Source organism: Oncorhynchus gorbuscha, linkage group LG16, assembly GCF_021184085.1.
Source record: "Oncorhynchus gorbuscha isolate QuinsamMale2020 ecotype Even-year linkage group LG16, OgorEven_v1.0, whole genome shotgun sequence".
Lineage (NCBI taxonomy): Eukaryota > Metazoa > Chordata > Actinopteri > Salmoniformes > Salmonidae > Oncorhynchus > Oncorhynchus gorbuscha.
Window position 1 is genome coordinate 34,014,509 of NC_060188.1, and position 15,641 is coordinate 34,030,149.

General features: G+C 43.8%; 1 protein-coding gene across 3 annotated transcripts in view; it reads left to right on the plus strand.

Moving 5' to 3' along the window:
• LOC123999244 (serine/threonine-protein kinase TAO2-like) overlaps nucleotides 1-3,851 on the plus strand; it is a 46,564-nt gene extending 42,713 nt beyond the window's left edge. For all 3 annotated transcript variants that reach the window (XM_046304799.1, XM_046304798.1, XM_046304800.1), the window contains exons 19-20: nucleotides 214-396; nucleotides 692-3,851. In XM_046304799.1, the coding sequence (XP_046160755.1) occupies nucleotides 214-396; nucleotides 692-1,606 (1,098 nt within the window). In that variant the 3' untranslated portion in view covers nucleotides 1,607-3,851. The remainder of the gene's footprint in view (nucleotides 1-213; nucleotides 397-691) is intronic.
• The last annotated feature ends 11,790 nt before the right edge of the window (nucleotides 3,852-15,641 follow it).

The following is a 15,641-nucleotide window of genomic DNA, read 5'->3' on the forward strand; positions in this document are numbered from 1 at the left end:
CTATACATCTACATATTAAACCAGCCACACCAAAAATGTATACCAACAAACTTCAGTTCAACAAACACCTACTACGTCCATGCTAAGCTCTAGAACTACTAAAATGACAAATTAGGACTACAAATCCCACATTTTGAGTGGTAGGCATCCCCAAACCGTCCATTAGACCAGGGTGTGCTCTACTGACGTCCACTCCCCCCCTTTCTCCTCTAGCTGCGATTGGACGAGACCCAGGAAGCAGAATACCAGGTGCTGCGGATGCAGCTGCAGCAGGAGTTGGAGCTGCTGAACGCTTACCAGAGCAAGATCAAGATTCACACAGACTCTCAGCACGAGAGAGAAGCCAAGGACCTGGAGCAAAGGGTGTCCATCCGCAGGGCCCTGCTGGAACAGAGGGTGAGAGCGACACGGAGAGATGGAGCGGAGGGGTGTCTGAAGGGAGTGTGTGTGTGTGTGTGCGTGTGTGCGTGTGTGTGTGTGTGTGTGTGTGTGTGTGTGTGTGTGTGTGTGTGTGTGTGTGTGTGTGTGTGTGTGTGTGTGTGTGTGTGTGTGTGTGTGTGTGTGTGTGTGTGTGTGTGTGTGTGTGTGTGTGTGTGTGTGTGTGTGTGTGTACAATATAGATGACACCAAAAAGGAGAGGCCACTTAAAATATTATTTTTCTCTCCCCTCGTCCCTCTCTCTCTCTCTTAGATTGAGGAAGAGATGCTGTCTCTGCAGAACGAGCGTTCAGAGCGTATCCGTACTCTACTGGAGCGCCAGGCACGGGAAATCGAGGCATTTGACTCGGAGAGCATGCGTCTTGGCTTCAGCAACATGGCTCTGACGGGCATCCCCGCCGAGGCCTTCAACCAGGGTTACCCCAATCCCAGCCCCTCCTCTGGCCCCGGGGGCTGGCCCTCTCGCCCTGTTCCTCGCTCCGGGAGCCACTGGAGCCACGGTGTGCAGAACTCTGTGGCGCCCCCTTCGTGGCGTAGCCAGAACAGCTGCAGCGGTGGAGGAGGTTTCAGCCGTGCCGAGTCGATCACTTTGTCTCACGGCCTGGGGAGGGATAGTGAGATGAACATGAGTGGTAGAGGCCACTCCTCCAACTCCTCTTCCTCCTCGTCCTCCCACCACCATCACCATCACCAGCAGCAGCAGCAGCAGCAACACTACCTGCCCCAGCACTACCACCACCACCAGAGCACGCCACACCTGTACCGAGAGAGCCGCGAGCGCGAGGACCGCGAGAGGGAGAGAGAGTGGGGGGGTGGTGGAGGACACCAACACCATCACCACGGGGGAGGAGTTCATCACCACCACCTCTCCCAACACGCCTCAGCCCAGTCCCTGGCTCTCCTGCCACCTCCGCCTCCCCCACCACCTATCTCCCTCTACTCCTCCTCGCCGCCTTCCTCTTCCTCCTCCTCGTCTTCCCAGGGAGGGGGATACGGGGGTCTGGTTGCCAGGGGCCCCAGCCTGATGGCCCTGAGGAACAGCCCCCAGCCCCTGAGGAGGACGGCCTCAGGGGGGCCCGGCGGGGCAGGGGGGGGCGAGGGGGTTCTGAGCCGGAGCACCTCGGTCACCTCACACATCTCCAACGGCTCCCACCTCTCCTACTCTTAAAGGGGAAGGGCAACGATAGGCTCCACCCCTCAGTCTTAAAGGGGCGGGGTGAGAGAACAAACCAAGCCTGCCCTTTCTCTGAGGTTGCCTCTGAAACGATACTCTAACCCTCTCATATGAGGAATAGGGTGTCGTTTGAGATATTCCATGCAGTAAGTGGGGGGGGGGTTGAATGTCCCTGATCTCACTTCTTTCTACCAGATTGTTTGTTCATGGAGGGGGTGGTACTAAAACAGGTTTACCACCACAAAGGGCAGAGCCAAAGCAGGTCCACCATTCCTATTGTTCAAGGTGATTTTTATTGTTGGATGAGGTCATCTCTCTCACAAATTCAGGAGAAGGGTTTAGATGAGGGAGGGGGCGGGGCTATTAAACAGTAAGGTCAGACAGGCTGGCCACCAGTAGGGGTCAGTTGAGCAGACTAGCTGCTTAGATTAGACAGACACCTGAGAGTATAACAATGTCTGCACAGACGGGAGAGATACAAGTGGGAGGAAAGCGGTGTTTTTAAAGGGGAGTTTTTAACAGCAATGGGTTTCTCTGCTGGCATAAAACTGACAGAAATTAATGGATGTGGAGATAAAACTGTTCGAAAGAGGGTGCTTTAAAATACAATGTAAACTATGTAAATAATGCAGAAACGAACACGCGAAGCATACTAGGTAATGATGGGTCGTATACTGTCCATTTTGTGGCGGAGCAAGGAGCTGAACCACGAGAGGCAACTACAGAAACAGTTGTTTTTTTGGGAATAGGATTTTCAAATATATTACAGATGTAACACTGCCATCCGGTGGCTCGGCTGACCCAACACAACTCTGCCACTGCCGAGCAATAACTTCCCTGTGAACATTATGAAAGCGGGTGTGTGTACAGAGCTCAATGCTCGCTTAATTTTTTCACGCTTGACCCATTCCTGGACTCACAGCCTGGTAGGTGTGTAGAAGTACATGTGCATAAAGCAATTACAGTTCAATGCATGAAAGTGCTGTACAGAAAGCATTGTATTCATACGTGTTTATAGAAATGCATATAAGTATATAATACCTGTCCGAAGTTTTGACAGTAAAATTGAAGATTGTTCACTGTCCAACACCTTTGTCCGACATTGTACTTAGTGTACATAAAAGCACTCTGAAACGCTGGTAGAGTAATAATAATGATCATTTTGCCATGTGAATAGAAATTGGAAAATAGTTTTGAGGGAAAATAGATATGGTTGCTATTATTATTATTATTACTAGAGCAGTTGTAATGTTTGTTGTACACTAATTTTTATTTTTTAAATGTTGTTTTAAAAAAAAGTTTTAATTGCCAATTTTGACCACTAGGTGGGGAGTAAGAGCAATGTTACTGTTATGGAGCGCTATGGAAAGAATGCAATTGTTTTTATTATTTTTTAAAAAGGAGAAAAACGACTTCCTTTCCCCAAGCATTCCCTCTATGGTCTCAGGGTCGGAGTCTACTGGGCAGTGCATTACCACGAAAGGTGGTGGTGTTATAGAGCCAGTATTAAATGTGGACGGGCCGTTCATGTTTTTAGCTGTGTGTGTGTGTGTGTGTGTGTGTGTGTGTGTGTGTGTGTGTGTGTGTGTGTGTGTGTGTGTGTGTGTGTGTGTGTGTGTGTGTGTGTGTGTGTGTGTGTGTGTGTGTGTGTGTGTGTGTGTGTGTGTGTGTGTGTGTGTGTGAATATATTGAATTCTAGACTAAAGTCAGCCTCTACTCCAGCACGTTTTGTGCCATATTGTACCTCTCTTCTTGTGGTTCATGTTGACACGGACCAGCCAAGCTTGTTGATTGTACACTACAGTACTCATCCTATACACTACTACACCCCACCAAAAATACTCCGAATTTGTTTTTGGCCTTTAAAGATAGATCCATATATAACAGCCAAGAACAAGCAAGTGCATACATTTTGAAATAGCTTGGTGTGAATGTCATTGTGTCCTTCCTTTCCTTCCTTCCGCCTTCCTTTTTGGAAGATATTTCTGGATAGAACAGGATTTGGATTGAAGCGAAGTGTCTCCGCTTTTTATGCTTTCACCTTCCCCACTCATCCGTAGTCAAGTAGTAGAAAGGATGAGCTATTTGAAAGTATTCTAACCGAGCCCAGGATCTCTTGTGTAGAGAATCATCTACTTTTGGCTCCAAAAACTCACACTGCCAAATCTGAACAGCACCAACATTACAACGAAATGGTGGGGTGGGAAAACATTGGGTCTCCAGTGGTGCATTTCAATACTCTAACCTCTTAAGTTACCTCAAGACACGTCTGGGGTGGTTTACTTCAGTTTACACGTTCACGACGGAACATGCTAGATTCATTTCCAGAGGCTGTGATTTTTAGACTAGGGCATGGAGACAGCGCTGACGGGACAGTGTGTGTGTGTGATGTCGCTGCCCACATGTAGTGCCGATGTACGCTGAGAGGGGGGTGGGTCTCAATAGTCAAAAGTAGTTATTTTTCCTTGTTTCATCCCCCTTCGCCGGCATATCGAAAACAGCACAGGTGAAAGGACTTTGGTGGATGTGTTTTGGAAATTCACTTTAACCTGTCCTTTCACCTCATTCAAACGAAGGAGAGATGAGGAGGGGACTCAAAAGACTATTGAGATACACCTCAGTTGGTGGGGCAACGGTGATGATGGATGAGTGAGAATCTGATAGAAAGAGGAGGAATGGATTTGTGTGCTGGGATATAGAACTGTTGTACAGAGAGAGAGAGAGAGAGAGAGAGAGACAAGTTATGTTCAGGTTCAATGCAAAGTGGAGCGGAGGTCTGCTACAGAATTTGTTGTACAGAAACACAAAAATAATTTTGAAAAATAAAAAAAAGGAAAAAATGACTTCTGATTCTGTCTTCATTTGTACGGACTTGGTTGGAATGTGTATCCATTCAAAGGAATGCCCACAGACTATATTAGTTGGTGTAAATAACCTTGAAAGATGTAAGGTAAAGATGAAATTTTGTGTATCCTTTAAAAGGAAATTGACTTGGGGAAAACCACTCCAGGGCCCATAGGAGTGCTGGTCTCGAATCAAGTCCTCCCTGTCCATGTCATTTTATACATCATGATCTAAATGGCGTAACTGAACCTAGATCAGCAGTCCTATGAGATATTTAGAGTTGATAGTGGAGTTTATTTGCAGGGATTGATGTTTGTACTCATTTATGTGCCTCTGCGTGCTAGGCTAATTACACTGAACAAAAATGCAAATGTAAAGTGTTGGTCCCATGTTTCATGAGCTGAAATAAAAGATCCCAGAAATGTTCCAGATTCACACAAAAAAATCTTATTTCTCTCATTTTATGCACAAATTTGAGCATTTCTCCTTTGCCAAGATAATCCATCCACCCAGTGACGGTTCTAGCTTGTATGGATCCCTGGGCAAACCCCTTCAGCCCCGCCGACCCGCCACAAAATAAAAAGCATTCTGCACGAACTGTAATTTTTATTCAAACATTTAGAACACAAATAAATAATCATAGCATTTAAAACTATATAAATATACAAATATGTACAAAAATAAGACTCATAAATATCAAAAAGAAGCGACAAATACCAATAGAAACAAATTAGTGTTGATTTGGCGCTCGGGCATCAATACATTACCCATTCCCCCCCAACACTCAACCAAGAGTCAAGACTACATTAACCATCCCCCCAACACTCGACCAAGATTCAAGACTACATTACCCATTCCCCCCCAACACTGTCAACCAAGAGTCAAGACTACATTAACCATCCCCCCAACACTGTCAACCAAGAGTCAAGACTACATTACCCATCCCCCCAACACTGTCAACCAAGAGTCAAGACTAAACCAATTCACCTTGGTGTGCAGACTGGTTTTATATTATTCTTAACAATTTTACACAAACCAGAAAAAAATATATGTCTGTGAAACTAGATATTCACAGTATTATCAATGAATTGTGGTTTATTTGGTAGCATTTTGTAGTGTGATTGATTTTACTAATTGCCTTAGTACTGTAGAAAGTTAGAGGTGCGCTATTTGATAGGGGAGCGCAAGAATCTATCTCGGGCTTCCAGTGTGGAGACCTGAGGTCAACCAACCACCACCCCCCTCCCCATCTCGTACTTCGAAGTGGGAGACCTTCCCAGGCAGTAGCCTGCCGAGCTCACAAACTAGAAACGGGGCGCCCTCTCCGACAAGGTTAATTTACCCACAGTCCCACACAGTGACATATCATTGACGTGTGGTGCAAATGAGCGATAGAAAACCGATCGTGCAAATGTCACCATTCCGATTTTTTGGGGTGCGGGCGCTCCGTGCCACCGCCGGCAATATGCTGTCCTGGGTGACTGCCCATGTCGTTTATACCTAAATCCCCCACTGCATCCACCTGAGAAGTGTGGTATGTGAAGAATCTGATTCAACAGTGATCATTACACAGGTGTACCTTGTACTGGGGACAAGAAAAGGTCACTTTAAAATGTGCAGTTTTGCCACAACACAATGCCACAGATATCTCAAGTTTTGAGGAGCATGCAATTGGCATGCTGACTGTAGGAATATCCACCAGAGTTGTTGCCAGATAATTTCATGTTAATCTCTCTACGATAAACTGCCTCCAACATCGTTTTAAGGAATTTGGCAGTACGTCCAACAGGCCTCAACCACGCCAGCCCAGGACCTCCACATCTGGCTAATTCACGTGCGGGATCATCTGAGAGTGGGCTATAATAAAGCACTTTTGTTGGGAAAAACAAATTCTGATTGGCTGGGCCTGGCTCCCCAGTGGGTGGATTTATGCCCATCCATGGCTGCACCCCTGCCCAGTCGTGAAATCCATAGATTAAGGCCTAATTTATTTAATTAAATTCACCGATTTCCTTATATGAACTGTAACTCAGTAAAATCTTTGAAATGTATGCATTTATAGTTTTGTTCAGTATATTTGTTAGCATTTCCTGCTAAATGTTTGTAACCCACCGATAATTCTATGGCTACACGGGGGCTGTTCAGTCTGATGCCATTGTCTCATACTACAGTCCTTATTGTGCAGATAGTTAATCTTTTACTATACACTACACTACTACACTACTACACCCCACCAAAAATACTCCGAATTTGTTTTTGGCCTTTAAAGATAGATCCATATATAACAGCCAAGAACAAGCAAGTGCATACATTTTGAAATAGCTTGGTGTGAATGTCATTGTGTCCTTCCTTTCCTTCCTTCCGCCTTCCTTTTTGGAAGATATTTCTGGATAGAACAGGATTTGGATTGAAGCGAAGTGTCTCCGCTTTTTATGCTTTCACCTTCCCCACTCATCCGTAGTCAAGTAGTAGAAAGGATGAGCTATTTGAAAGTATTCTAACCGAGCCCAGGATCTCTTGTGTAGAGAATCATCTACTTTTGGCTCCAAAAACTCACACTGCCAAATCTGAACAGCACCAACATTACAACGAAATGGTGGGGTGGGAAAACATTGGGTCTCCAGTGGTGCATTTCAATACTCTAACCTCTTAAGTTACCTCAAGACACGTCTGGGGTGGTTTACTTCAGTTTACACGTTCACGACGGAACATGCTAGATTCATTTCCAGAGGCTGTGATTTTTAGACTAGGGCATGGAGACAGCGCTGACGGGACAGTGTGTGTGTGTGATGTCGCTGCCCACATGTAGTGCCGATGTACGCTGAGAGGGGGGTGGGTCTCAATAGTCAAAAGTAGTTATTTTTCCTTGTTTCATCCCCCTTCGCCGGCATATCGAAAACAGCACAGGTGAAAGGACTTTGGTGGATGTGTTTTGGAAATTCACTTTAACCTGTCCTTTCACCTCATTCAAACGAAGGAGAGATGAGGAGGGGACTCAAAAGACTATTGAGATACACCTCAGTTGGTGGGGCAACGGTGATGATGGATGAGTGAGAATCTGATAGAAAGAGGAGGAATGGATTTGTGTGCTGGGATATAGAACTGTTGTACAGAGAGAGAGAGAGAGAGAGAGAGACAAGTTATGTTCAGGTTCAATGCAAAGTGGAGCGGAGGTCTGCTACAGAATTTGTTGTACAGAAACACAAAAATAATTTTGAAAAATAAAAAAAGGAAAAAATGACTTCTGATTCTGTCTTCATTTGTACGGACTTGGTTGGAATGTGTATCCATTCAAAGGAATGCCCACAGACTATATTAGTTGGTGTAAATAACCTTGAAAGATGTAAGGTAAAGATGAAATTTTGTGTATCCTTTAAAAGGAAATTGACTTGGGGAAAACCACTCCAGGGCCCATAGGAGTGCTGGTCTCGAATCAAGTCCTCCCTGTCCATGTCATTTTATACATCATGATCTAAATGGCGTAACTGAACCTAGATCAGCAGTCCTATGAGATATTTAGAGTTGATAGTGGAGTTTATTTGCAGGGATTGATGTTTGTACTCATTTATGTGCCTCTGCGTGCTAGGCTAATTACACTGAACAAAAATGCAAATGTAAAGTGTTGGTCCCATGTTTCATGAGCTGAAATAAAAGATCCCAGAAATGTTCCAGATTCACACAAAAAAAATCTTATTTCTCTCATTTTATGCACAAATTTGAGCATTTCTCCTTTGCCAAGATAATCCATCCACCCAGTGACGGTTCTAGCTTGTATGGATCCCTGGGCAAACCCCCTTCAGCCCCGCCGACCCGCCACAAAATAAAAAGCATTCTGCACGAACTGTAATTTTTATTCAAACATTTAGAACACAAATAAATAATCATAGCATTTAAAACTATATAAATATACAAATATGTACAAAAATAAGACTCATAAATATCAAAAAGAAGCGACAAATACCAATAGAAACAAATTAGTGTTGATTTGGCGCTCGGGCATCAATACATTACCCATTCCCCCCCAACACTCAACCAAGAGTCAAGACTACATTAACCATCCCCCCAACACTCGACCAAGATTCAAGACTACATTACCCATTCCCCCCCAACACTGTCAACCAAGAGTCAAGACTACATTAACCATCCCCCCAACACTGTCAACCAAGAGTCAAGACTACATTACCCATCCCCCCAACACTGTCAACCAAGAGTCAAGACTAAACCAATTCACCTTGGTGTGCAGACTGGTTTTATATTATTCTTAACAATTTTACACAAACCAGAAAAAAATATATGTCTGTGAAACTAGATATTCACAGTATTATCAATGAATTGTGGTTTATTTGGTAGCATTTTGTAGTGTGATTGATTTTACTAATTGCCTTAGTACTGTAGAAAGTTAGAGGTGCGCTATTTGATAGGGGAGCGCAAGAATCTATCTCGGGCTTCCAGTGTGGAGACCTGAGGTCAACCAACCACCACCCCCCTCCCCATCTCGTACTTCGAAGTGGGAGACCTTCCCAGGCAGTAGCCTGCCGAGCTCACAAACTAGAAACGGGGCGCCCTCTCCGACAAGGTTAATTTACCCACAGTCCCACACAGTGACATATCATTGACGTGTGGTGCAAATGAGCGATAGAAAACCGATCGTGCAAATGTCACCATTCCGATTTTTTTGGGGTGCGGGCGCTCCGTGCCACCGCCGGCAATATGCTGTCCTGGGTGACTGCCCATGTCGTTTATACCTAAATCCCCCACTGCATCCACCTGAGAAGTGTGGTATGTGAAGAATCTGATTCAACAGTGATCATTACACAGGTGTACCTTGTACTGGGGACAAGAAAAGGTCACTTTAAAATGTGCAGTTTTGCCACAACACAATGCCACAGATATCTCAAGTTTTGAGGGAGCATGCAATTGGCATGCTGACTGTAGGAATATCCACCAGAGTTGTTGCCAGATAATTTCATGTTAATCTCTCTACGATAAACTGCCTCCAACATCGTTTTAAGGAATTTGGCAGTACGTCCAACAGGCCTCAACCACGCCAGCCCAGGACCTCCACATCTGGCTAATTCACGTGCGGGATCATCTGAGAGTGGGCTATAATAAAGCACTTTTGTTGGGAAAAACAAATTCTGATTGGCTGGGCCTGGCTCCCCAGTGGGTGGATTTATGCCCATCCATGGCTGCACCCCTGCCCAGTCGTGAAATCCATAGATTAAGGCCTAATTTATTTAATTAAATTCACCGATTTCCTTATATGAACTGTAACTCAGTAAAATCTTTGAAATGTATGCATTTATAGTTTTGTTCAGTATATTTGTTAGCATTTCCTGCTAAATGTTTGTAACCCACCGATAATTCTATGGCTACACGGGGGCTGTTCAGTCTGATGCCATTGTCTCATACTACAGTCCTTATTGTGCAGATAGTTAATCTTTTACTATACACTACACTACTACACTACTACACCCCACCAAAAATACTCCGAATTTGTTTTTGGCCTTTAAAGATAGATCCATATATAACAGCCAAGAACAAGCAAGTGCATACATTTTGAAATAGCTTGGTGTGAATGTCATTGTGTCCTTCCTTTCCTTCCTTCCGCCTTCCTTTTTGGAAGATATTTCTGGATAGAACAGGATTTGGATTGAAGCGAAGTGTCTCCGCTTTTTATGCTTTCACCTTCCCCACTCATCCGTAGTCAAGTAGTAGAAAGGATGAGCTATTTGAAAGTATTCTAACCGAGCCCAGGATCTCTTGTGTAGAGAATCATCTACTTTTGGCTCCAAAAACTCACACTGCCAAATCTGAACAGCACCAACATTACAACGAAATGGTGGGGTGGGAAAACATTGGGTCTCCAGTGGTGCATTTCAATACTCTAACCTCTTAAGTTACCTCAAGACACGTCTGGGGTGGTTTACTTCAGTTTACACGTTCACGACGGAACATGCTAGATTCATTTCCAGAGGCTGTGATTTTTAGACTAGGGCATGGAGACAGCGCTGACGGGACAGTGTGTGTGTGTGATGTCGCTGCCCACATGTAGTGCCGATGTACGCTGAGAGGGGGGTGGGTCTCAATAGTCAAAAGTAGTTATTTTTCCTTGTTTCATCCCCCTTCGCCGGCATATCGAAAACAGCACAGGTGAAAGGACTTTGGTGGATGTGTTTTGGAAATTCACTTTAACCTGTCCTTTCACCTCATTCAAACGAAGGAGAGATGAGGAGGGGACTCAAAAGACTATTGAGATACACCTCAGTTGGTGGGGCAACGGTGATGATGGATGAGTGAGAATCTGATAGAAAGAGGAGGAATGGATTTGTGTGCTGGGATATAGAACTGTTGTACAGAGAGAGAGAGAGAGAGAGACAAGTTATGTTCAGGTTCAATGCAAAGTGGAGCGGAGGTCTGCTACAGAATTTGTTGTACAGAAACACAAAAATAATTTTGAAAAATAAAAAAAGGAAAAAATGACTTCTGATTCTGTCTTCATTTGTACGGACTTGGTTGGAATGTGTATCCATTCAAAGGAATGCCCACAGACTATATTAGTTGGTGTAAATAACCTTGAAAGATGTAAGGTAAAGATGAAATTTTGTGTATCCTTTAAAAGGAAATTGACTTGGGGAAAACCACTCCAGGGCCCATAGGAGTGCTGGTCTCGAATCAAGTCCTCCCTGTCCATGTCATTTTATACATCATGATCTAAATGGCGTAACTGAACCTAGATCAGCAGTCCTATGAGATATTTAGAGTTGATAGTGGAGTTTATTTGCAGGGATTGATGTTTGTACTCATTTATGTGCCTCTGCGTGCTAGGCTAATTACACTGAACAAAAATGCAAATGTAAAGTGTTGGTCCCATGTTTCATGAGCTGAAATAAAAGATCCCAGAAATGTTCCAGATTCACACAAAAAAATCTTATTTCTCTCATTTTATGCACAAATTTGAGCATTTCTCCTTTGCCAAGATAATCCATCCACCCAGTGACGGTTCTAGCTTGTATGGATCCCTGGGCAAACCCCCTTCAGCCCCGCCGACCCGCCACAAAATAAAAAGCATTCTGCACGAACTGTAATTTTTATTCAAACATTTAGAACACAAATAAATAATCATAGCATTTAAAACTATATAAATATACAAATATGTACAAAAATAAGACTCATAAATATCAAAAAGAAGCGACAAATACCAATAGAAACAAATTAGTGTTGATTTGGCGCTCGGGCATCAATACATTACCCATTCCCCCCCAACACTCAACCAAGAGTCAAGACTACATTAACCATCCCCCCAACACTCGACCAAGATTCAAGACTACATTACCCATTCCCCCAACACTGTCAACCAAGAGTCAAGACTACATTAACCATCCCCCAACACTGTCAACCAAGAGTCAAGACTACATTACCCATCCCCCAACACTGTCAACCAAGAGTCAAGACTAAACCAATTCACCTTGGTGTGCAGACTGGTTTTATATTATTCTTAACAATTTTACACAAACCAGAAAAAATATATGTCTGTGAAACTAGATATTCACAGTATTATCAATGAATTGTGGTTTATTTGGTAGCATTTTGTAGTGTGATTGATTTTACTAATTGCCTTAGTACTGTAGAAAGTTAGAGGTGCGCTATTTGATAGGGGAGCGCAAGAATCTATCTCGGGCTTCCAGTGTGGAGACCTGAGGTCAACCAACCACCACCCCCCTCCCCATCTCGTACTTCGAAGTGGGAGACCTTCCCAGGCAGTAGCCTGCCGAGCTCACAAACTAGAAACGGGGCGCCCTCTCCGACAAGGTTAATTTACCCACAGTCCCACACAGTGACATATCATTGACGTGTGGTGCAAATGAGCGATAGAAAACCGATCGTGCAAATGTCACCATTCCGATTTTTTTGGGGTGCGGGCGCTCCGTGCCACCGCCGGCAATATGCTGTCCTGGGTGACTGCCCATGTCGTTTATACCTAAATCCCCCACTGCATCCACCTGAGAAGTGTGGTATGTGAAGAATCTGATTCAACAGTGATCATTACACAGGTGTACCTTGTACTGGGGACAAGAAAAGGTCACTTTAAAATGTGCAGTTTTGCCACAACACAATGCCACAGATATCTCAAGTTTTGAGGGAGCATGCAATTGGCATGCTGACTGTAGGAATATCCACCAGAGTTGTTGCCAGATAATTTCATGTTAATCTCTCTACGATAAACTGCCTCCAACATCGTTTTAAGGAATTTGGCAGTACGTCCAACAGGCCTCAACCACGCCAGCCCAGGACCTCCACATCTGGCTAATTCACGTGCGGGATCATCTGAGAGTGGGCTATAATAAAGCACTTTTGTTGGGAAAAACAAATTCTGATTGGCTGGGCCTGGCTCCCCAGTGGGTGGATTTATGCCCATCCATGGCTGCACCCCTGCCCAGTCGTGAAATCCATAGATTAAGGCCTAATTTATTTAATTAAATTCACCGATTTCCTTATATGAACTGTAACTCAGTAAAATCTTTGAAATGTATGCATTTATAGTTTTGTTCAGTATATTTGTTAGCATTTCCTGCTAAATGTTTGTAACCCACCGATAATTCTATGGCTACACGGGGGCTGTTCAGTCTGATGCCATTGTCTCATACTACAGTCCTTATTGTGCAGATAGTTAATCTTTTACTATACACTACACTACTACACTACTACACCCCACCAAAAATACTCCGAATTTGTTTTTGGCCTTTAAAGATAGATCCATATATAACAGCCAAGAACAAGCAAGTGCATACATTTTGAAATAGCTTGGTGTGAATGTCATTGTGTCCTTCCTTTCCTTCCTTCCGCCTTCCTTTTTGGAAGATATTTCTGGATAGAACAGGATTTGGATTGAAGCGAAGTGTCTCCGCTTTTTATGCTTTCACCTTCCCCACTCATCCGTAGTCAAGTAGTAGAAAGGATGAGCTATTTGAAAGTATTCTAACCGAGCCCAGGATCTCTTGTGTAGAGAATCATCTACTTTTGGCTCCAAAAACTCACACTGCCAAATCTGAACAGCACCAACATTACAACGAAATGGTGGGGTGGGAAAACATTGGGTCTCCAGTGGTGCATTTCAATACTCTAACCTCTTAAGTTACCTCAAGACACGTCTGGGGTGGTTTACTTCAGTTTACACGTTCACGACGGAACATGCTAGATTCATTTCCAGAGGCTGTGATTTTTAGACTAGGGCATGGAGACAGCGCTGACGGGACAGTGTGTGTGTGTGATGTCGCTGCCCACATGTAGTGCCGATGTACGCTGAGAGGGGGGTGGGTCTCAATAGTCAAAAGTAGTTATTTTTCCTTGTTTCATCCCCCTTCGCCGGCATATCGAAAACAGCACAGGTGAAAGGACTTTGGTGGATGTGTTTTGGAAATTCACTTTAACCTGTCCTTTCACCTCATTCAAACGAAGGAGAGATGAGGAGGGGACTCAAAAGACTATTGAGATACACCTCAGTTGGTGGGGCAACGGTGATGATGGATGAGTGAGAATCTGATAGAAAGAGGAGGAATGGATTTGTGTGCTGGGATATAGAACTGTTGTACAGAGAGAGAGAGAGAGAGAGAGAGAGACAAGTTATGTTCAGGTTCAATGCAAAGTGGAGCGGAGGTCTGCTACAGAATTTGTTGTACAGAAACACAAAAATAATTTTGAAAAATAAAAAAAGGAAAAAATGACTTCTGATTCTGTCTTCATTTGTACGGACTTGGTTGGAATGTGTATCCATTCAAAGGAATGCCCACAGACTATATTAGTTGGTGTAAATAACCTTGAAAGATGTAAGGTAAAGATGAAATTTTGTGTATCCTTTAAAAGGAAATTGACTTGGGGAAAACCACTCCAGGGCCCATAGGAGTGCTGGTCTCGAATCAAGTCCTCCCTGTCCATGTCATTTTATACATCATGATCTAAATGGCGTAACTGAACCTAGATCAGCAGTCCTATGAGATATTTAGAGTTGATAGTGGAGTTTATTTGCAGGGATTGATGTTTGTACTCATTTATGTGCCTCTGCGTGCTAGGCTAATTACACTGAACAAAAATGCAAATGTAAAGTGTTGGTCCCATGTTTCATGAGCTGAAATAAAAGATCCCAGAAATGTTCCAGATTCACACAAAAAAAATCTTATTTCTCTCATTTTATGCACAAATTTGAGCATTTCTCCTTTGCCAAGATAATCCATCCACCCAGTGACGGTTCTAGCTTGTATGGATCCCTGGGCAAACCCCTTCAGCCCCGCCGACCCGCCACAAAATAAAAAGCATTCTGCACGAACTGTAATTTTTATTCAAACATTTAGAACACAAATAAATAATCATAGCATTTAAAACTATATAAATATACAAATATGTACAAAAATAAGACTCATAAATATCAAAAAGAAGCGACAAATACCAATAGAAACAAATTAGTGTTGATTTGGCGCTCGGGCATCAATACATTACCCATTCCCCCCCAACACTCAACCAAGAGTCAAGACTACATTAACCATCCCCCAACACTCGACCAAGATTCAAGACTACATTACCCATTCCCCCCCAACACTGTCAACCAAGAGTCAAGACTACATTAACCATCCCCCCAACACTGTCAACCAAGAGTCAAGACTACATTACCCATCCCCCCAACACTGTCAACCAAGAGTCAAGACTAAACCAATTCACCTTGGTGTGCAGACTGGTTTTATATTATTCTTAACAATTTTACACAAACCAGAAAAAAATATATGTCTGTGAAACTAGATATTCACAGTATTATCAATGAATTGTGGTTTATTTGGTAGCATTTTGTAGTGTGATTGATTTTACTAATTGCCTTAGTACTGTAGAAAGTTAGAGGTGCGCTATTTGATAGGGGGAGCGCAAGAATCTATCTCGGGCTTCCAGTGTGGAGACCTGAGGTCAACCAACCACCACCCCCCTCCCCATCTCGTACTTCGAAGTGGGAGACCTTCCCAGGCAGTAGCCTGCCGAGCTCACAAACTAGAAACGGGGCGCCCTCTCCGACAAGGTTAATTTACCCACAGTCCCACACAGTGACATATCATTGACGTGTGGTGCAAATGAGCGATAGAAAACCGATCGTGCAAATGTCACCATTCCGATTTTTTTGGGGTGCGGGCGCTCCGTGCCACCG